The sequence below is a fragment of the Chroicocephalus ridibundus genome, chromosome 2 (genome assembly GCF_963924245.1).
Source record: "Chroicocephalus ridibundus chromosome 2, bChrRid1.1, whole genome shotgun sequence".
Taxonomy (NCBI): Eukaryota; Metazoa; Chordata; class Aves; order Charadriiformes; family Laridae; genus Chroicocephalus; species Chroicocephalus ridibundus.
In genome coordinates, this window is record NC_086285.1 from 21,699,231 (window position 1) to 21,722,547 (window position 23,317).

General features: G+C 38.6%; 1 protein-coding gene across 1 annotated transcript in view; it reads right to left on the reverse strand.

Moving 5' to 3' along the window:
* PLXDC2 (plexin domain containing 2) overlaps positions 1 to 23,317 on the reverse strand; it is a 282,185-nt gene that overhangs the window by 119,254 nt on the left and 139,614 nt on the right. Inside the window, exons 3-4 of the mRNA XM_063324688.1 lie at positions 13,687 to 13,833; positions 8,179 to 8,248 (exon numbers count right to left, since the gene is read on the reverse strand). Of these exons, the coding sequence (XP_063180758.1) occupies positions 8,179 to 8,248; positions 13,687 to 13,833 (217 nt within the window). The remainder of the gene's footprint in view (positions 1 to 8,178; positions 8,249 to 13,686; positions 13,834 to 23,317) is intronic.

The following is a 23,317-nucleotide window of genomic DNA, read 5'->3' on the forward strand; positions in this document are numbered from 1 at the left end:
ACAACCAGAAAAGCCTCACTGAGATTTCTGGCAGGCGCCAACAAGATGCTCCACTCAGTACAGTGCTACTCCACAGAGCCAAGGCAAACTTTACTCCGCCTATCCACTGGTTTTGAAAGTTTAATAAAGTAAATTTATGAGATGTGGGGGAAAATGCACATAAGCATAATTGTTCTCTGAGGACTGAAAATCTCCAGATAACGTTCAAGGAGCAGAGGCTTATTCCAGGCTGCAAATTCACAACCATCCTCACCCTTAACAGCCTCAGATCCTAACCCTGTAGATGCTTCTCTTTCCATAGCACCGCCAAGCTAGGCGAACAGATTTCCCTCCTGCTCAGGGGTATTGCTCCGTGTGCCATACAACAAGAGGGAGCTCAGGCAGTGCAACATCAGGCTTTATTCCTTCCCCCACAGCATACTCTCTGCCTCTTTCATTGATCCTCTTTCTCTCAAAGTCCTGCAAAACCTGATGCAAAATTACATTAGGATTCTCTGCACTTTGGTACTTATTTCTCATAATATCCCTCCTAATGTATCAAAACCAGTATAATTAAACATGAATACCATAATACACTCAATGTCCAAAAAATTCAAAATATGTTATCTCTGTATAGAAGTTAAATTTTTAAGCAGCCAAGCATCTAACCAGCTAACCCAATATTTTTTGTCTGTGTTACTTTCCCACAAGCTATATGCACATTTATGATCAGCTTGATACTGGAATAAGTGTGAACCGTTCTTGTGAGAGTAAAAGGTGACTTCGAGTCCGTTGTCCTGACTAGTCAGTGTTTAGAAACCATGCTCAGGGACCTCACATCTGCTCATCAGCACAGGTTCCAACAACATCAGGTTTCAGTGGAAAATTTATCTCAGCGCCTTCAGTGCCTGTGATTTTATCTTGGGTCAACAGTGGGTAAAACAGTTGCAGTCTTGACCAAAAGCTGCCTGTAACTTATATGCACAAAGACCTCTATCTTTAATAAGTACAAATATTTTTGAGCCTACGATCTGACCTTAGGAAGTAACATATTCATACAAAGAGTTCTTGATTTCAGTTTTAGAAAATTGCCAACTTTACTTTGATTGCAGTGGGATTTAATATCGGGGTGCCTTTTTATTTATTTGTTAGGTGCTCCTTCCATTATTAACAGTGGTAGAAATACTGAGGCAGCATATCCACCATAAAAATTATTTCAAATAATTCCTCCATCTACTGCTCAGCAATATTCCTCTACTGAATGATGATATATCAAGTATTATCTCACCAGATTTTAATAGAGTCTTTACAAATTCAACTGCTTGCTCCACCTTCAGCAGGGCTATACGTGACTGAATCACCATCCTCAGATAAATGCCAGAAACTCACTACAGGCCAGCTGGGAGTCATTGCCTCAAACGTCTCAGGCTGGAATAGCCTATCACTCTGCTGAAATGTGTCAGTACTTTGGGTCCATTGCTTGCTGTGGAAGCGTCTGACAGGCTGTCTAGTTTGCAGACCTGTGAGCAGTAAGTTACAGCAATGAAGTAATACATGGCTTGCTTTTTAAAGGCCCATCCCTAATCTCCTTCAAAACCTATTGCACATTTTTATTGGCTCCTACTGCCATTCTCCTCACACACTCCCATCAGCCCTCTAATATCCTTGGTTATATTTGGCAAATTCATGCTGTCTTTGGCATTCCAGGTTGTTTCAAACATCCAAAGTATTTTATTTTCTATGCTATGATTTGATTGCCTACAAGATGACATTTTAGGTACCTTTTGACTGGTTTAGCAGTTGCAAGCTTTCTAACAGCAGTTCCTTGTCATAATTCTTATATAAGAATATACCTGTGCAGAATATTTTTGATTCATGTTTTTTTTTTCCTGCAACATCTTTTGAGTTGCCTTTTTTTCCTGATTCGTATTTGTGCATTTGGTTTGCTATTGCATGGGGTAGGTAGATATTTCTGGAGCCTTCTCCACGTTAGTTGGTATAATGTCTCAACAGTCAACTTACACGGCTTTATAAATCTAAAAATGTAAACATCTACATCTGAGCTGATCAACCCAGGCTCTCTTTGTAGCAATATATATTGACATAGAGAGAGAATTAGACACAGGGTGCAATTCATCCAGTCTACTTTAAACATCTGCCTTCAGTGTTCATAGACTCTGCTGACTATATTGATTACATCTCTACTGACTATATATGAGTTTAGGGTGACAAATGTGGATATAGACGTTGGCACAGCTAGATGAATTGTACCCTTTGTATATAATCTATTTGTTTTACTTGTAAATTTGCCTGCGATCTGTGCCCCTGCCTATAGCTCATACCAGAGCTATTTCAGACTCGGTGCACTTTCATTGCACAGTGTCTCTTTCCAGCGCTACTGGTGATCAACCCATCGTGAATCAGCTAAGCTTTCACAAAGCAATAGCCGTGTCACTCAGTCCTTTTGCTTTCCTTCACCAAATACTAATCTCTTCTTTCTCTGTTACTTTTTACTTCTTGATAGCATACGTTTTATAAGTTATGCTTATAAAGATGTGTCTTTCAAATTGACTTTTTCCTGGGATGTCCAGGCTGTTACTGACGTGTTCAGAGGTTGCTGGAGTAGATAGTCATCTTTGCCTACTAGAGGTCACCAGGCAGTTGCTCTTACCTTGTTCAGCTTATAACCTATCCCCCTACAATTCTGTGGTTTTCATAGCGTAACTTACCTACCATTAAGCATGCTGATTTTCATATTTTTCCACATGAAAGCCTGCCGCAATTATTTGCTTTGTATTCTTCTGTCAATAGTATTCTTGTTTCCAATTTCACATACCTGCAGAAACGCACTTATTTCCAACATAATAACCTGCATGATAGAGTACAGAGAGCACCAAAGAGGTGTAACATTGAAGCTTCATCTTTTCATTCACACCTGTTTTTCTCTCTTGTGCCACTCATCTGTGTTCCTCGACACCAGTACAAGAGCTTCCCCACTGGGAGCTATTACTGAAATTGCCAATCTATTGCCATTTCTATTTGCCAATCTATTTGCAATTAATTGGCAAAATGGCTATTACTTATCCTAATAGTAGCGACCTCCAGCTTGATTTCTCCCTCCATCCATTTGTCCTGCAGTTTTTCTTCCCTCTAGATTTTCCAGGATAATACCATCTCCTTGCTATAATCCAGTGCTCCCTGTCAAATAAAACCACATCCAGCTACACTCTGCCTTTTCAGCGTATAAACTTCTTTCATCTCATTTACCTCATGAGACTCCTGGCTCCTTGATACACCACTGCAACTCCAACATTGAGCCCCTTCCTCTCACTCATCCTCGCCCCTAATCATCAGCATCCTCTTGTCCTGGTACAGTCCATCTAGTTGGGGTCTACAAGTTCATGTCCCAGAGCAAACTAAGCTCCAGCCTCGCACTGCCCTTCATATCTTTCTCTCCTCGATTCAGACTTTCTTTTCTCCCTTTGAACTTGAATATTGGCAGTTACTTGCCTGAGTTAAGACTGAGTGAAAAGTTAACCAGAGACTTCAGGATTTAGCTCACAGACGTAATTTCCATTTTAAGTTTGCTGAAAGTAGTTAACCCTACATTTTTGAGACTGATGTTCAAGGAGCAACAGTTTCTTTCGATTCTGAAAATTTCATTTAATTAATGACATAATTAATTGAAATGAATTTGCTAGCAAAACATTAAGTGCACAGTCATAATTAGCATGTTAATACTTGCATTGACTTCTGTTTTGCAAAGCAGTCACTGGCTTTGGGAATAAAGCATGATGGATGGTTCAAAGCAAACAACCTCAATGTCAGAAAATTCTAGCCATGATAGAATTTTCTGGGTCAGTCTAGACATGTTCACTAGATACAGAGAAAAATTAACAGAAACAAGGTTTGAAAAAATCTTAACAAAAACCAGAACAGAACCCAAGCTGACAGTCACTTATCAGCAAACTGTAACATTTTTAAGTGATGCACACATGGTTTTCATTTTAATGACAATTCCTCAAAGATTGTCTAAATCAAAGGTCATATTGACTGGCAGTATCATCTAATCTGTTTTAGAGCTTCCAGATGTTGCACTACCAGAAAAAAAAAATAAAGGGGAAATAAATAAACTGTCAAAATAAGGGAAGTTATTGCCACCATATACTTACAGATGCCTCTAGTAGGAATTGGCCCCAAATTAACCCCAAGTTTTCATGTCTATTTGAGGAAGATTTTTGCTTTATTTTGACCTGTACAAATACTTTGGTCAAATTTTAAACGCCTTTTCTATGTATTCACTGCTATTTCCACTATTGTATTCTTCCTGCTACAGACAAGACCACGAGAGCACTGAAGATAGAAGAAATCTCATCTTAGCCCCAGTGAACAGATATTCAGCAGGACTGTTGTGGAGTTCATGACCTGAATGGCAGAAAGGGCAAACAAACTGGGGCTGCAGCAAACATACCATTTCCTTGATAGTGTAACTCTAGAGAAGAGTTCCATGGCCAAAAAATTGTTTTCCCGGTATACGATAATACAGAACTATGTTTTTATTTGCCGGTTCCTTTGCTGCTTCCAAGTATCTATAGTTAAATGTGGAAATTAAATATGATTTATGTTTCTAAGCAGTTTAGTTCTATTATATGTTCTTGATTTACAGGTTATATACAATAACATTCAATTATTCCATGGAAAAAAAGAGAGACAAACTACCTTAAGACCCTTACAACCTCTGATCATCCAAACCATCAGGAGAAATTAAAAAAAAGAGAAAATTAAAACCTTGATTAATCCTGGGCAACAAATATAAGCTTTAATGAAAATCCATAATAATCTGGGTTAGCTACCGCCCTCCTCTGCAATGTTGCTGCAGGTGTAGCAATACCATAGAGAAATGTAATGTCAATGAGAAATGCCACACAGGGGAAAACAATTCCTAAATAATGTACAGTATATGATACAAGGCCGCACTAGAAAAACGTAGACTGATAAGCAAAAAAAAAAAAAAGCCACAGAGAATAAACAAGAGGGACTTACTACCATGAGCATGGAAAATTAATACAAACAAGTATGAAGCATGTTGAGTAGGACGTAGGGCTACAGAGCTTCAAGGACACTGGCGAGAAGGGCTGTGTTACTGCCTGGAGAGCCAAAACACAGAGAGGGTTTTCTCACCTCCACAGCCACTGAGCTCTGTTAGGGATATCAGTGACAGGCAACGAACCAGACCTCATGAGTTTATCTCCCTGACTGCAACCTGACTCGCTAACTCATGAGTAGTTATTACAGAAATAAACGCGCTTGTGGCCTGTACATCACAAACTTCAGAAACCTTCATAAAAAAAAGAGAATTCACCTTCTTTTCTTATCTACTATTATTAAAGCTTTGACAGCTCTCCGCGGATTGCTTTAAAAACTCTATTTTAAAATAATTTTAAAATTTTAAAAACTAAATTGCTCTAAAGAAATGCATGGAGATAGATGCCCATATTCCAAAGAACCACAAACGTTAATAACGCTATAAGCTGCCTTACCTCCTAATTATGAATTAAATAGCTTTGTCATATACAAACTAAGGACAACAGTGAATAAAGCATCAAACTAGTTATTTTCACTCCTTGTTCTTCCTTTGCTTAGTCAAACATAATCAGCTCAGCAAAAGCATTTTGAAGAGGGGGAAAAAAAATATTAGTTAAACAGAAGAAAAAGTTGAGTTTTACACCTCAGCAATTTCAAAGTCATCTTAAGTAACTTGGAAACTCTACTATGCCACAATACAACCTACATGAAGAATGGCAGAAGCCATTTGGGTAGATGTTTTTATTGTGACAGAGATTTAATGTGCCATTGTCCTCAACTTTCCTTTTAACAAGGTTATTTAATTTATGATTTGGAGGTAAAAAACAGTTTGTCGTGTTGTCATTAGCATAATTAATCATATCTTGCTCTCCAGGAAGTAGACATCTGTCATGTGGGACTCCTATACACATTAACTCTGCCATTGTTTTGATCTCAGAATAACCTCTGGAAGTGTTCCAGATCTCTAACAATAGTAATGCCATTGTAAAATCTTGGTTACTAAGAAAGAGTAGACCGTACAGTATAAAAAGCACTTGGAACCTCTCTTTATCCTTTGTTGCTGGGCTATAAGCCACGCTGCGCCACCAATAACTTATGATAACAAAATTTGCAAGTATAGCCAAAGCAAAGCATTCATCAGAGAGTTAGAACAGAAACAGAGCTTTCTTTTTCCACTAAATGCATTTAGGAGTCAAAGTTGTACAAAAAGTTGCATCCTGTCCTGGATTAACAGGATGTCTTACAGTTACTGGGCTTTATCAAGATAATATTTTTAAAGCGATTATTGACTAGATCTTACTTTTTCATGCTTAATTTTGAGGTTGAAAATCATGGAAGTGTCACATGAAAGACAGAAGTATCTCTCTGCTAATGTCAGTGTCCTGTAGCACAAGGACTGATGTTATAGTTCAATTTAGCTTGACAATAATCCATAGATCTATTTTCACCAATATTATTTTATTTAGTAGAAGTGGATCAAAAATAAAAGCAGAATTATCATTCAGTGTTCTATTCATGACAAGAGTGCTGCAGAGCTGCAGCTCTGCAGCTATTCTTATAATACTTACATGCTTTTTTAAAAAAAAAACAAAAAACCCAACCCAAATGAAAACACACAAATTCCCCAAATGTGCTACACCAAAAGAAAAAAAAAATATGTTTCTCTCACAAATTACTACTACACAGATCTCCTTGGGAGCTTAAGTTTACTCCCAGGCCTTTGGGGGCAGATGGGGGAGAGCGGTGACAGCAGCACATTAGCGACAGCAGTGGTAAAAATTCAGGGCTTCTATTAAAAGTGAAGGCCTGGCAGAGCGACCACACAAGAACAACTTTGAGAAAGAGTGAATTTTGTGAAGTCTTAAGGAACCAAGTTCAGCAGTAAGAATAAGGGGCATTTACAGAATGAACACTGGTCCCACTGCTGCTGTTTTAGCTGTGCAGGATCCATCCCGCCCTGTTCTTTCATGCTACACAGATCATGCACTTGATTTGGCACTCCATTAAATGTAACACCTCTAATAAAAGAGTATAGAGCTAAGCATCGATGATCAAGCACCAAAATGAAACCAAAAGCAAAGCAGAATGGAAATCAGACAAGTCTCAAAATCCCAATCAGCAGTTCATGGCTCATCTGATCCAAATGATCATCAAAATATCATTGCTGACCAAGAAGATAAAACCCTGCGACTGAAGTCATCCCAGAATTCTGCATCCCTTTTTATTATCCTGACTGCAAATCAACCATTTAATATGACCCTTTATATTCACCTCCGTCCATCTCTCGTATTATTCTGCTTTAGTAGAAAAAGGGAGATCCTGACACAGAGCATGACAGAAACCTCTGTTCCAGCTCCTAATCTTGTTGAGACACTGGCTGCAATTCTTCCCTAATCTTTTAGCCATACCCTCCCCATTCAGATCTCCAGTGGAACACGGCCATTCCGTGATCCCAGCCAGCTGGCCACCTATAGCATGAGAAGGAGAAACCGTGACCAGGAACAGTTCTGTTGATGGTGGCCCTATTTCTGTTTGCTCGTCCTGTCACACCTCTAGGCACAGCACCACCAGCCAGGGTCCGTGAACTTGCTGGACACGTTCAAGGACCAGAAGATGCTGTGGGTGTGCTCACAGAGGAGAGGAATACTGTGGTACTGCCGCAGACACTGTACCACACCAAGGCACCACGCTACAATGGCTTTGCCTTACAGGTGACAAGTTATGTACTTCTAGCAGCACTTCCTATCTTTACATAGTAAATCCTCTGCCCTCATTCAGGCAAAACCTGTTTCCCTCCTTATTTTTTCCTATCTCCACAAGTGCAACTGCGCCAGACACACACACACACGCAAATTCTGGGGGAAATACCAAAATGGACAATGATTAATGCTATAAAGTCTTACACTGAGAGGGTTTTAGAACAGTTCAACTCAAGCAGCTGGAGTTTTTTCATCATATCGATGTTTTGTAATTTTCTTTTTGCAGAAAGCAAAATTTCCTAAATAAATGCTGCAGTTTATCTCTTGACATATACAGGGGGAAAAACGGTATTTTAAATAGCTGCAAGAAACTCTTCTCATATTACTCAAAGTAAATGGTTAGAAAGCCACTTACCCCCAGTTGCCACAGTAATTTCACGTAGAAAATGGCCATAAAATGGAAAATCGAAGGACAGATTCACTCTCTGAAAAGAATAACACCAGAAAATAAAATTGATATTTCGCACAAAGGTAACAGAAAAGAATATGAACAGTCCTCCACTTCAAACACCTGTTTCATTGCTTTTTATTTTTCACTGGATCCTTGCTATTCTTAATTTGGAATTGCCAATAGTTAACTGGAAACAATTCTGCGTAGCACTTAAACACCTGAAAGCAGTGGATCTTCATAACTGAAGACTTCAGAAAATAAAAAATACATCAACAGACATTATAACTCATTATAACTTTCTCGTAAGAAAAAAATTAATAAAGATTTGTAGAGTTCTTCCTTAAAATAATGTTGCTTTCACCTCTTTCTTAAGAGGAGTCATCGATGTTTAGGGCCTTAGCAACACCTAGGTTTTACAGGATGCCCGCTCCCTTGGCCGCGGGTGGTTTGCTCCTCTGCCACTTACTCCTTCCGATTCAAGTGCTCTCCCTGACATCCTGCTGCTACCTGGGTGCTTATCTGATGAAGGCTGGTCACTGGAAGGCAATTCCTCCATCAAACCCACCTGGCGCCAGTTTCCAAACCTCTCTATACTGTTAATGAGGAGCCGAAATGATTTATAAAGGAATATTCATCAGAAGTATTAACAAGATCTACTTAAAGTACTTACTGCAAAATATAATTTTTTTTTTCTCCCTGTCAGCCTACAGGTGACAATCCTCTGATCAGCTGAATTCACAGCAGAGAATTGCAATTTGGAGAACAGACTCTTCTCCTCACCTAAGCTCACCATAAAGCGTCATTCAAATTCAATCCCATTTTCCATCCCCGCCTATGGCTCTTCTCCTTTCCTATCTGTTCCATTCCTTTCACAAAGCTTACTGATTATTGTGGCCACCCATAATCATCACCTGGTGTGCTACCTGGCTAAACTCTGACCAAACCAATAGCCATGACAGAAAGGAGCGCTGAAATCCTGGTAAGGACTTTTCACTGTAAACATAATACCTCATAAATAGCACATCACTTCCATAACGGCCCGAAGCCCAAATAGGAACTGTGTATGTGGCCCATTTTTATTTGTTATTACGAGGAGTTACTACAGTAAAAATTGGTGTGAAGATGGATTGTCGGTGACTGTCCCTCAACCGTAAACTTTGATGTCTCCACTTAAGAAAGGGCAACAGTCCATACATTTAAAAAAAAAAAAAGGTGTGTGGGGGAAGCATTTTGTCTTTATTATCCCTACCATTATTTATATCCTGGGTTTATTATTTTCAGATTATATCTGAGTATTTCTTCTCTCAGGAAGAATTACATTTACATCCACCAGAAGTGTTCAAAGAATTATTTAGCATGAAATTAACAGCTGAAGATTTACAGTAACCTGGAAGACAGAATTTTGACAGGATTTATTAGCACTGGTTTGTTTTTAATTAGAATGCAAAATCCATTTGCATTGTATTAATTGGACTGAGTAGGTTCTAATGACCTTTTCTGTATATTCATATGTACAGAAATGGCAAATGGCAAGATAGATCATGAATTAACTTAAACAATTTTTTTCTCCATGTTCTAAAGTTTTCACAGATGAAGTGTATGTTATGTTTATGTATGCGTTCCATTTACATTATGTCCTTGCTCTACCAAACATAGTTTCCAAGAACACTGTTAAAAACATCAATTTTCTGACCAAACCCTCCCTCTTTCCTTTATATGCTATTGCCTGTTTTACCCATTAACTTTCTGAACAACACAATAATCATTAAACTGCTTCAAAAGACAACTGTGCCCCCTTAACAGTTTTTTAAATTGCTATAATTTAAATATTAGAATAAGATGTTTGCAATAAAGACTTGATCCTATGCCCATCCAAGCCAGATATAGATCTCCCACTGACTTCAATCAAAAAGCGATGTCCTAAATTCTAACAACGCGATCATGTTTAATATAGACAATTGTTTAGCGTAAGACTGTAATAAAGAACGAACAAGATTTAAGGAATCTTTTAAAGCACAATATCACAACAGCAACAGAAATAAATGTGGTTTCACTTTTGCTCCTTGAAAGCAAATCTCATTTTTCAGAAAGAATATTAGAATTTTTGACACACTGGAGTAAAAAAATGTTTTCTCCATGCACAAATGACAGAATGGACTGACAGAAAATGGAACTTAGCTTCACAAGTATGAGGTGACCCCGCATCTAGTTCAGTGCTTGAGTAATCAACTACTAGATATGTAATCTAAACACACTGAGCATCCAAGCAACACCTAAAATTTTATTATACAGTGACGAAGATGGTGGCAACATATTGAAAAAAACCCACCACTATTGCGGTTATAAATCCTGTCACACTAGGTGTTTTATTTGTTCCATTAATATTTGTTTGTAACTTTCCCCAAACAATGAATATGCTGTTTACAGAGCCAAACCATCTCATGGATCCTCTCTCTATTACTTTTTCCTGCAGAAGCAAAAACTGATGGCTTACAGAGCCTCTGAGGATTACATACTTCCAAATGAAGCAAAATGCACAAATTCAGTGTAAAATTTTTAGCATTCAAAGAATCCCTGACATTATTAGAAAAATTTATTAATACTTAGCATATAATAATTTAACTCTTTGTTCTCCAGCCAAATTGAAGAGCAATCTTTAGAAGTTATCAACATGTAAATCACCAAGTCACAGAAAGTTGTGCAAAATACTCTTTTAAAAAGAGTAACGGCAAATTTTATCTCTATGGAAAAGAAGGGAAGAGATTGCTACTTAGTTATGTATGATCTGCTCAGAATACACGACTCTATGGTTATTATACAGTTATAGAGAACACATCTTTTTTTAAAATAACTTCTTTGTGTAATCCACATGGGTGGTGTTTACTTGGACATATATACTAAATCAATTACAGACCAAGAAATAGAATATAAAGCCTTACAAGATGACTCACTAGTACTTTTTCGTCCTTCAGAAGAGGCATAAAACAAATCTCTGATAAAGAGGTCTTTAAAACAGCATGTGGACATGGCTGCAGCCACTTGAGTTCACGAACCAAGACATTTGTGTAAGTATGAACAGATCTAGATAGCAGCGTGCTTAACTGGGACCACAGCCTTGCCCGATGAAGCCAGCAGAAAGGTGGCATGGGCGCTTGACATTCAGCAGAAAAGTCTTAATTAAACTGCTTGCTTTGGGGGAGAGAGAGTTGAAGCCCCAATGCTGCCGAGCTCCCCTCTGCCATGCTGAATGGTTCTCCACACCAATTCCACAAGCATTATTTCACTTTAAACCTCTGTTTCAATAACTTCAACAAAATGTCCACCTCGGAATTGACATTTTTAGGTGTATAATCTCAGGGATCCAACTGGAAACAAAGGCATGGAAGGGTGTCATCTTCACTGATCATTAAACAACAGGGTAACATTTCTCAAAGGCTTTTCACTAATGTTGAAGTCCCAAGCCACATGAATTGCTGTTATTAGGGAAAGATGTCTTATATAGGTATTTTTAATTCCTTTATTGCCTTTTTTTTTTTGTTTGTTTGGTCTTTTTGGCATGTTTCCATTCTCTCCCTCAACACAGAGCACCAGGATCCCAGATGAAGGTGGCAAGGCAGACAAAAGTTCTCACTTTTAGGTACCCTTGAAGTTATTTTCTCATTAGAAACAAATTGTCTTAAGAGAACAGCCAAGAGCATTTTATTAAATCTACCCCAAAGATATACAACTGCCTGAACCCTCTGCATTTGCATTATCCCTGGTTCCTTACAGTCTTTTTGGATATTAGAAATATATTTTATGTATTGAACTCTTTGCTAGTCGTGTGTAGTGGATTTATTGCCCCACTCTGCTTTTTGTATTCTGAGCTGAACACCACAGTATTTCTTCTTGCTGCCTCGTACATTCCTCTGAGCCAGTCACCTGGCTGATGCCAGGGAGATAAACTGAGAGAAAAAATGAATTAAACTTGGCTTTTCCCTCAGCTTTAAAACTGTTAAACACACCTGTATCTTTAAGAACTGTACAACTTTTAAATAAAGCTTTAATGAGAGTTTGTTTTTAAACTGGCAAAACCCAGTTGCTATTATTGGCTCTTCTACGAATGCAGTTTCCAGGTACAGGTGAGATCTGAGCATACAATCTGTAAACCATGCAGCATTCAGTTTCACTTCTAAGCATCTAAGCCCATTATTTTCATAACCATTTTACCAGGCAACATGATTATAGTAAGTTAAACAAGATTGCTATTTAAACTCTGTGATATTTATTTGTTAATACCCTGAAACTATGATCACATAGAATCATAAAATGGTTACAGTTGGAAGGGACCACCTAGGATCACCTAGTTCCAAACCCCTGCCATGGGCAGGGACACCTCCCACTGGGCCAGGTTACTCAAAGCCTCGGCCTTGAACATGTCCAGGGATGGGGCATCCACAACTTCCCTGGGCAACCTGTTCCAGTATCTCACCACCCACACAGTAAAGACTTTCTTCCTAATATCTAATCAAAATTTCTCCTCTTTCAGTTTAAAACCACTACCCCTCGTCTTATCACTACACTCCCTGAGATAAAGAATCCCTCCCCGTCTTTCCTGTAGGCCCTCTTTAGGTACTGAAAGGCCACAAATAAGGTCTTCCCAAAGCCTTCTCTTCTCCGGGATGAACAACCCCAATTCTCTCATCTTGTCTTCATGGGACGGGTGCTCCAGCCCCTCTGATCTTCTCTGTGGTCCTCCTCTGTACTTGCTCCAACAGATCCATGCAATACTCAAGGTGGAGTCTCACCAGAGCAGAACAGAGAGGCAGAATCACCTCCCTAGACCTGCTGGCCACGCTTCTTTTGGTGCAGCCCAGGATGCAGTTGGCTTTCTGGGCTGCGAGCGCACATTCCTGGCTCATGTTGAGCTTCTCATCAACCAACACCCCCAAGTCCTTCTCGGCAGGGCTGCTCTCAATCCATTCTCCGCCCAGCCTGTATTTGTGCTTGGGATTGCCCTGACTCACATCTAATACTTCTGTCATTATATGGTGTTCTCATGAGTTTTATCAGTTCTCCCAATAGAAAAAATAAGTGTGACACCTCGTACAAAATGGAAACCTCCCACTCGCACTTGGTAGACTTAAACTTCAGCAACTTAATCCTGAACGCAGTTCTGTTGCTATTGAAGTCAATGGTAACATTCCCTCAGACTTCCGCAACACAACTAGTTTATTGTTTGATAGTCTGCGATCCTTAAAAACACAGGTGAATTTTGAATATATCTGTAAAGGTGTCTCTGAAGGACTGTTATAGCAGGTGCAAAAAGGCAACTTGGAATCATCTGATAGCAACACTGTGCAGACTTTCATAGTTTAACTAAAATAAAGCTCTGTGAACAGTAGTCACAATACTTAGTAATACTACTGCATTGCTCACTGGTAAAATATACCCACGTCAGTCAAAGAAGAAAAAGGTATAACAACAACTTACTGCTGCTTGCCGATGGGTATTGGAAAGGATCCCATGAATCTTTACTTTGTCTTTCTCCATTTGGTCTATATTGACCCACAAATCCCGGCTGGTAGAATCATATGGACCGTATGTCCTTGAAGTATAATAATTATGATCTGTATCCTCCTGAAAGGGGGGGAATAAAAACCACAGCAAATACATATTAGAATGAAAGATGCACCTTGGTTTTATATAAAACTCACCCTTGAAATACCGAGTCCTGTTGCTCGTGGGAGCAGCAGAAGAGACTACACTGCAAGTCAACAATGCAGTACAAATCACAAATGTGTTGCAGAAGACAGCTCTGCTCCCAACCACAAGCAATTGGCAAGGCAAACAGTTACCTCATGCAGTCATCTTATATTATAATCATAATGTTTGCTATCCTCAAGTCCCAATCATACAGTTTGTGTAACCACATCAGTGAAATCTATGGCAAAATGTCTGATGGCTTTCAAGGCAAGATGTCCGGTAAGTTCCTGTAACAACAGCTATGCTCTAACAAAGCAACGAGCAGTACTCAAAGCCAACACCTTAAAAAAATAATTGTGTTTTTTGACATTTCTAAACATAATTTACCAGAACATTCAAAAAATTCCTAATAGATATAGGCTTACAATGTTATTTCATTTTAAATCTCCAAAAGATGGTTTTGTTGTACATTTGCTACTCCGAGAGAGACAGATACTTATTTGTGGAAGAAAGCTTCCTAGGTCTCACAGTCTTTAACACAACAGTAGTTGTTGTCATGCTCATGTCACAGCAAATTCAGATGTAAAATACATGAATCCTACATGTGCCATAGGAAATTGTGCTAGTGGTTGACCAAATCTTCGAGCTTGCAGATACCCAATTCCACAATCAAGTGCATGGTTCAGAAGACAGTCCAAGTCTTTGTAATGTCTACTTATTTCAAAGACAAAGCTGAGATTCCAACACTCAAAATACTCTGTATGCCATTCAACCTCTCCGCAATCAGTTCACACTTCAAATCATATACATTTAGCACAGTAAAAAAAGTAAAATTTTGAAGTATTATGCAAAAATTTAGTAAGTGTTTAAAAACCTAAGAATAGGAAAGGTCAGTAGTTATGATGGTCTGTACCTTCCTAAAAGGCATCTAAGTCAATGAAAAGAAAAATATAAGAGTGCACGGTCCAAGATGAGACATGAAACACATCCCGAATTCCCAGTCTTCATTTACTTGTTCCAAATTGTTGTAACCATAAAATATTTAAGTCAACTGCATTGCCAGTTTTACTGCTGAATAGCTACAAGTAATACTGGAAAAGAAGTACCTGCTGGTATTTATCAGTTCCTTCCTCCCTTCCTTCTCCTTTTGCGCCAAAGCAAAATAAACAAAGCCTCAATGGTGGTGTTTTAAAAATAGAATAAACTTAGAAAATAAACAGTGGTACAGAAAATGGAAGAGGTGGACTTGGAATTTAGAATTCCCCCCGGTGGTGGAGAAATTCCTCTCCTGCAGCAACTCCTATACCCAACAAGCAGCGTGGGACCACCCTCACACCCCGCCGTGCTGCCATGCAGACCTGACACCCCCTCCCCACAACACACACAACCCATTCCTACTGACATAGTCCTGAACTGAAGATATACTTGACAACAGCTTGTATTCTAGATGAAAACGTTCATGTTCTAGGTGAAATATATGCACCATAAATCCTGTTTCAGCTGGAATTCATCCTACATTAACATCATTACAGATGCATTTTGCGTAAGCTGTTGCAGATATAATCAGGTTATTTTCTTCTTGATGTTTTTTGTATCTTCTGCTGTACTTTATATGCCAGGATGTACTTGCCCACTAAATCTCATTGACGCTTTTGAAGCAACTTCTAAAAACTTCAGCAGCTCTAGATTAGTCACAAGAGTAAACATAATTAAAACAATACTGTCAGGAAGATGACAAAAGCCAGCTATCTTACCAAATTCTTTTCTTCTTTAATGGTCAATAGAAACAGTTATTACTTCCATGTATAAAAAGGAGGTAGAGTAAATTAAGAAGTTTTGACAACAAAGATATATCTTCCCAGTCTAGTTTATCATTCTGACAGAATTTCCATAGAAATTAAAAGTTATATTTAAGGCATCGTAAAGTCTCAAGAAATGAGCTCCGAGAGACAAAGAAGAAATAATTACTAAAACAGCTTGTTTCAGATGAACTTGTGATATTTGAACTATAGTTAAAACTGCACAGAATTCTTGCAGATCCAGTTTCTTGTAACTAATAAAGCTACTCCAGTTAATTACTAGTAGCTAAAACCCCCACCTCCCCAGCTAGAAAGCTCTAGCACTGAGCCTAGGGGGGTGCTCTGTAAGAATGCTTTAAATGGTATCTTGATCCATGCTTAAAGCAGGCTCATCATACTTCTTGTAAATCACGCTTAAATTGTAGCCTTCAGCTCAACAATTTTGTCAGTGTGTGAGGAAATACGTGTAAACAACTACCAAATTTTGTGTAAAATAAAATATCGTTTACTGTTTTAATTCAACTTAAATAACCTTAGATGATTCCGGAAGGAAACATTCACTTCTACTTGGATGATAAAAAGAAAACAGAATTCCTCCTGCTCTGTGGAAAACCTTTACAACCTTCGTGCAGATATATTTTATCATTGTACCATTAAATATTTCTCTCTCGCATCTTAACTTTTTAAAATCCTATCTGTAAGTTTACAATATGACTACAAAAAGGAACACACAGCTCAGTACTAAAGTCGGCCTGAGAAGCTTGGGAGCTCTTAGTAAGGTTAGGATCCATGCTGGTATTCCAAGTCGCTGCCTTCATGGTTTTTAACATGCATTACCATGGAAATGAAATTGTTGGAGTCTTCCATAAATATCCCAGCTGTAGAGAAACATTTTATTGGTAGCAATAGATAGCTATGAGTTTCCATTCTGACAGACCTCTTTATTTGATTACACCTGCTTCAGAATACATTCCACCCCCTACAGGTACTATACGTATAAGAAGAATCATAAAAATGATTCAGAAATTACGCTGAATTTGCATGTAAACTACTGAGTTAAGAAAATAATTTTAATAGTTATATGACCCACAGATGTAGAGTTCTGCAGATAGGTAGAATTATATATAAATGCAGGTATGAAGAGAAACAAACTTTACTGCATCTTTTAATGCCATAGAAGCATGTTACCAAAGGAAAGAACATGCAGAGAACATACCCATTAGTACTTCAAGAATTCCTTTTTTTTTTTTCCCTTTGCTTTCCAGGAATTTTGAGGATGTGAGAGTTATTTCCCATTGCTTCTCTAGCTGTACAGTCCTGTCCAAACAATGCACATATACGAGGTAGGAAGCACCTCTCTTCTATTGAGAAGTACAGCTTTTAAGTAAAGGATTTTTCTAAAGATTTTTTGCACCCGCTACGAGGATTACTGTTGGCTACCTTTGTGAGTATAAAGGCGATATTTATTAGAACCTTTCTCATAACTCTTCTCTCCTGGGGAAATAAGTTATTTTTTTACCCGAGGCAATCCTTGATGCTGAGTTGCCATTTTATCATACATTGTAAAGAAAATTAATTTCTTACAGTTTTCACAAGGGATATTGTCTGAGGATACCTTGAATATATTCCCATACTTCTCCAACTACAACTGAGTTTTCTCAGGAAAGCTGAATGCATGCAGTAGTCATGAAAGCTTAGCACAACTGAAGATTAAGCCGCCTAAATTCTTGGTGTTCAGTACTTGTCAAATTCAATGACTGATCATCCTTCCATATGTTATATATATGGATACTCCCCAATACAGGACAAACATCACATACCCGTTTCCTCAATAACTGCTGTCCCTTAACAGATTAAGGGTTCAAATGTGTGAGACACATATGATGTGAGACACATATGATATAAGACACATATGATGTAACTATGTGTAATATTTAACAGTAACAAATACATTACACCTCTGAAAAGCTTTCAAATTACTAACTGGGATTCTGGCCAAAGATGTACAGGAAAATAGTGCAGAAACAGACATGAAACAATGAAGTTCCCTCTCAGTTAAATAAGACATCACGATCCAACGATGACTCGATCACATATGTAAGCATGGGTTTACAGGTTTAATTCTCTTCCTGTCACATTTTTTCTTTAACAGAAATTGAAAGGTACTGTAAATCTCTAGGAGACAGAGGATATTATCAAACAAGATTTAGGTTAAGAATAAGAGCCTCTGTTGAATCTAGCTGCATGAATATTTTGCTTTTTAATACTGGATCAAATTGGATCCAAACCATGAACATTACTGAACAAAAAGTTTTGCCATATATCTATCTCTCTCTCTCTCTATATATATATATATATATTGCTCTAAGGCCGTAACTGAAACAAACTAGTAACTTCAACCAGAAGAACCAAACTTCAACTTTTTCCAGAGAAAAAACGCAGCTGGCACCCAGGAATAAGCTCTGCTGTTGCAAAATAGTATGCTGTAGTTTCTCTGTAGTTGAAAGAAGACAGACATTCACAAAGCAAATCGTCATGCATCAGCCAGCCAGATGGCAGTTACGTTTTGGTTGCTTAAATTTTAGTTGCCTTCTCCCAGCCCTGGGAGGCTGTTTGTGACAGTCATCCAAGGCTCTTTATCTTCAAATATCTGTGATAAAGTATCATGAATTATTGCCAGCTGCAACGGAAGACAATTAGACTGCATTTAATTTGATAACTGTTGCTCCTTTTAATATTCTACTTATTGAAATTGCATTTTCAGACTTCCATTGAGACAACACCACCATGAACAATCTCTGAAGCCATCAAGGACAGGGAGTCAGATTTTATAGATGCCTAATTTTATCACTCTAAAAGGAAGGGCTGGTGTCTGATTTTTAATAAAACACATTAACAAATTGCCTAAATATTGCTAAAAAAAAAAAAGTAAGTCACACAATAGGCATATTTTTATGTTAAGTGAAAGTGCTGCTGGTACTTGCCTCAAAAATTAGCACTGAGGAAATTCATCACCAAGTACTAAGTTTATAAAGTCATCTTTAACTCTGAATATAATATGAGCATTTAACAATGATTGGCCTATGAAACCGATCAGACAATTATGCTTTCTACAAGCTGCATTTGTAGAATTAAATGGAAACACTGGAAGGAGAAAACAGGCAATTATACATTTAAAAATAGACTACTTTTCAGGGTGAAAGCAAATATAATAATAAAATACTTCTTGGGAAATTTAGAGGAAGGAAATGAGCCAGCAGTTAAACATATTTCCCTAATGAAGATAAGCAGTTCTGGGAATTCGTTTTGCAGAAGAAAAAGGAACACCATTTCTATTAAAATAAGCCAGCAACAAGACAGCCCTGAACACATAAAACAAAACCAGCTTCCTTGAAAGTACCTACACTCTTACCCAATCTCACGTAATGCTTGTTACTCTCTTACTCTCTCTCTGCCTGCCCTGTCGGTAAAACACAGCTAAAATTGACTTCTGAATTGTTTTGGGTTTTTTCTTGTTAACAAATTGCTCTCAGATTTCTGAACATTATCAGTACCCACCAGCTAAAAACAGCACAGGAGAGGAGAATAGACACGACAACTTGTGTCGGACTTGAGCTCTGCATTGCAGCTGACGGAAAGCCCCTTCCAGGCAGCACAGGTTTGGGCGCTGAGAAGGGGTGGGAGAGATGCACAGGCACGGTCTGCGTTACCAGTGCAGGGGAAGCACGCGGGCTTGGTGCTGCAACTGAATTTCCTCATTTATTTACCGTTTCTTTAGGCAGGCACGGACTGAGGCAGGGGCAGGTGGCAAGGGTACACGGAGAATATCCCCGGTCTAACAGCCATTAGCAGAGGAGATGAGAGCATGAGAAAAGATCATCTGTCCCGAGATGGGATCCTAATGGGAAGATTAAGGCCAGAGGAAAACGGGGAAAGAGACACTTTGTGTGCTGCTGCAGTGTAACTGCATTTTAATACAGAGTAATTATAATCATAACATAGCAGTGTTATGATGCAATTTTACAGTTTTATAGGATCTGATAACCGCAGAACCCTGAGGAATAGCGTAATTTGAACTGGCCCCTCAAAATTTGAAAGCTCTAATTTCAGTAGATAAGCTACATGTGAACTACCACGTGAAAGTCTTGCAGAGGGTATACATAGTGGCTGCTACTTAGGAAGCTTGAGTGTTATGAGTGGTTCTCTGATGCTCAGAAGCACCAATTTCATTTCACAAGCACTTTGTATCAAGGATAAACTCTCTGCTGTTCAATTTCTTAACAAAAGCATTTGTTCTGTATGAATCTCTACTGAGGAAACATGCAATTTACAAAACTACCTTGCTGCTTTCACAATGACAAAGCTACAATCTGTTCTTTTGAGTTTGGGTTTTTTTGTGTGTGTGTTTTGTTTTTAAAATATGTGATGTGGGAAGAACTTAGGAAAAATATATATGTGGACATAACATAGAGCTTCTACATCAACAGTCAGCAGAAACCCAAAGACAGTCTGCAGACATCACTGTTGATTACAAAAGCCTTAGCAAAATCAATTTTTAACAGCTAATATCATGTCTAATGAATGAAGAGAACCCAATCTATCAAAAGGGGAAATCCTTTGTCTGTGTGCAGTGGGATGAAGAACTTCAGGTCATCCTATATTCTCTAAGAAGAGGCTACACGAGTGCTCTGCAGGGTCCTGAAAGCCTGTTGTGTGCGTGCAGCAGTCCTCAATCTCAGGTTTTCACTAGGGCCAGTAGGGAAGTCACTTTGCACAGAATCTCACAGATTTACATCTGGAGGTTGCTACTGCAAACACTAAAGGATGTCATCAGCTGGGATAAAACAAAAGCATTGAGCTCACAGCTCTCTCGCTCCTATGCACACACAAGTCTTTACACAGCTCTGCAACATCTTAAACTCCCAGGTTTTCAAACCACACTTTTCTAAGCGCCTGACAGCACCTGTAATGGAGAGTCACACATGCTGACAGACAGTCTGGCAGAGAAGGATGCCATAAACCTGTTATTAATCCAAAAAGCCGTTTACTCTTTCTGGCATTGTGAAAAGTCAACGTGGAGCCACTGCCTTTTTCATGATATTCAGCCGCTTCTGAAAGGAAGCTTCCCTCTTGGGGACTGCTATAAAACTGTCAGCCTATTTAGGGGTCATTACAGCGGTCTTATAAACCCCCTTGGATTGTCTTGTCAGAAGAGACAAGCTTCAAAAGAGCAAAAGCCTCTGCAATGCCTTACTTAAGAGAGGAAAATAGCCAAATCATCAAGTCACTCAAAAACCAATCACAGTAGGGAAATATTTATTATGCAGTTTTGTTCCTGATTTGCTGGAGGAATTTGAGAAATGACATTCTTGAAAGAAGCCTTTATTAACTGCTCAGTAGCATCCTCTCCACTAAAAGAAAATAACAGGCATCATTGCAATAAAATGACCATGAAAACAGCAGCAATTTGATTTTGGTGTAATTATGAAACATGTTATAGAGTTTATTTTCTAATTTTTAGATATGTAGAAATGACTAAAGTGTTCATAAAACTGAAACTCTAAAAATGACTGTTTGTAAACATAAAAAACCTACCTGCCAGGCCTAGACTACAGGGCATTAGTGGTTATGACCCCATGGTCTGTTACCAGCCCTATTCTTGGGGGCTCGTGACTTCAGATAATGCCATAAATAATTACGTTTTTGTCACATTAAAGATTTCATATTCTCTAGTGGAAGAGACGAGAAGAAAACAGAGCAACCAAGACCAAACAGTCCAGAGGCCTCACACGAGGAGGGAAGATGGCAAATCCGAACCAAGGTGAAAAGCGTTACAGATTTGGAGGATTAAATTAATATTAGCAGGTGTAGTTTCTAGTTGAGCAGGGCATGAAGCTGCCTCCACACTCACTTGTGTGCAACACGACTCCTGAACAGTTAATATTGTGTCTTAGGGATCCATCGGGGCTCACAGCTGAAATGGTAGGGCGATCAGTTGTAAGAACACATAGAACTGATATTAAATTGATACAGGAAGAAACACGAGTTTATTAATGCAGTGGCTTTGTACCTGTAGGGATAAAGCCTAATTTGAAGCTTTCAAAAGGTGTTCTATGTTCACCTTAGTCAGCACCAGTCTTTGCCCAAGCCGTACTGTTCAGCATACGGCCAGGCAGCAGCATGCTCATCACAGAGCCTGGGCATCAAAGGACGAACTGCATCAGCTTGGCTTCCCTGGTGAACACTCGGCTTAAAATGGATTGCAACTAAAACTGGTAGTCTAATCTGGAAGGGCTAATCAGAGCACTTTCTAGTTTAGCTCTCACATACAATACACTTGAATCTTTAGTTCCCAAGACATATGACTGGCTGAAATCCGCAATCGATATGCAAAATTTCAAAGTTACCATTCGAGTCTTAAAGGGATAAGATAGTGACGATTAAAGTGGTTAAGCTGTAGCCTGGATTTCTCTTGCTCTTTGGAAAAAGTATGCATTTTGCTACGTTCATATGTGTTTTTCTATATACATATGTAACAGCAGTTCAGTCAGGCTATTCTATACAATATTGAAAAAAGCACTGTGTGCAATTCTAACAAACTGTTCTCACCAGCCACATTTCTTAAGGACTTGTCACAGAATACTTCTTTGCCTGATCTTGCGGTCACACTCCAAAAAATAAATAGGTCCCTTGAGAGGTCTCTAATGCAAGTGCCACAACTGTAAGACATCATATTTAATGGAGATGCTTGATGAGGTACACGTTGGCTAGACAGGCACTTCCAAGTCACTCCCTTTGCATAACATCAGGCTCCAAACAGCATTTCTGCAGGATCTTGCTCTTTTCAGGGAGGATACTCAGCACTTTGCAATTACTCAGACAAGATCAAGATGGTAAATAATATCCTTCCTCTGCCGTCTTTGGAAAGCACTACTGCCTTCAAGTTAACCCAGCCTCCAGTTGAGCCAATATTCTTAAATATTTAAAGTTTATACTAACACATGGTTTTCTTTTTGATAGATGTTATTCTTTCTTGTGTCTCATTTCCAACTCTCTGTTGCTCTTTAAGAGTAGAGTGATTCAAAGTGGAATAGTTTTATAAACTTGTATTTCTGTTTTTGGCTTTCAGCTCAATACAGGACACTAGAGGGTAAAACCCAAGCTGCTGCAGAATGCTTTTTACTTGAAGGTTGTCTTTTCACAATTTCAAGCTAAAAAAAAAAAAGCAATGGCAAACGTATGTCCCCTCCTAACCACTGAAAAACAGAGAAAGATGAAGACATAATATTTTACTTACGTTTGAAATAGTTTTTTTTTGGTGGGGTTGGGGGAGTGAGGAAGAATCTCAACATTTTGACCCTGACCAAAAATGGGTCATTTTTATTTTGCTTATTATAATTTGTAGTTAGTATATCTGTAAATAAATAAATAAATCTTGGCCTTTTCACTTCAGATTTAGATAAACAGATAGCTGAGCAGGCTGGCATTCGGTGTGCAGGTTAGACACTTCAGTGCAGCTGTCTGCACAAGAGCTAGGTGTCCAAGCTCTCAATGTCAGAACCACAGACCTAGTAAATGCTGTCAATGAAGGTTTGGCAGCTCAGCCCAGCCAGCTTTCA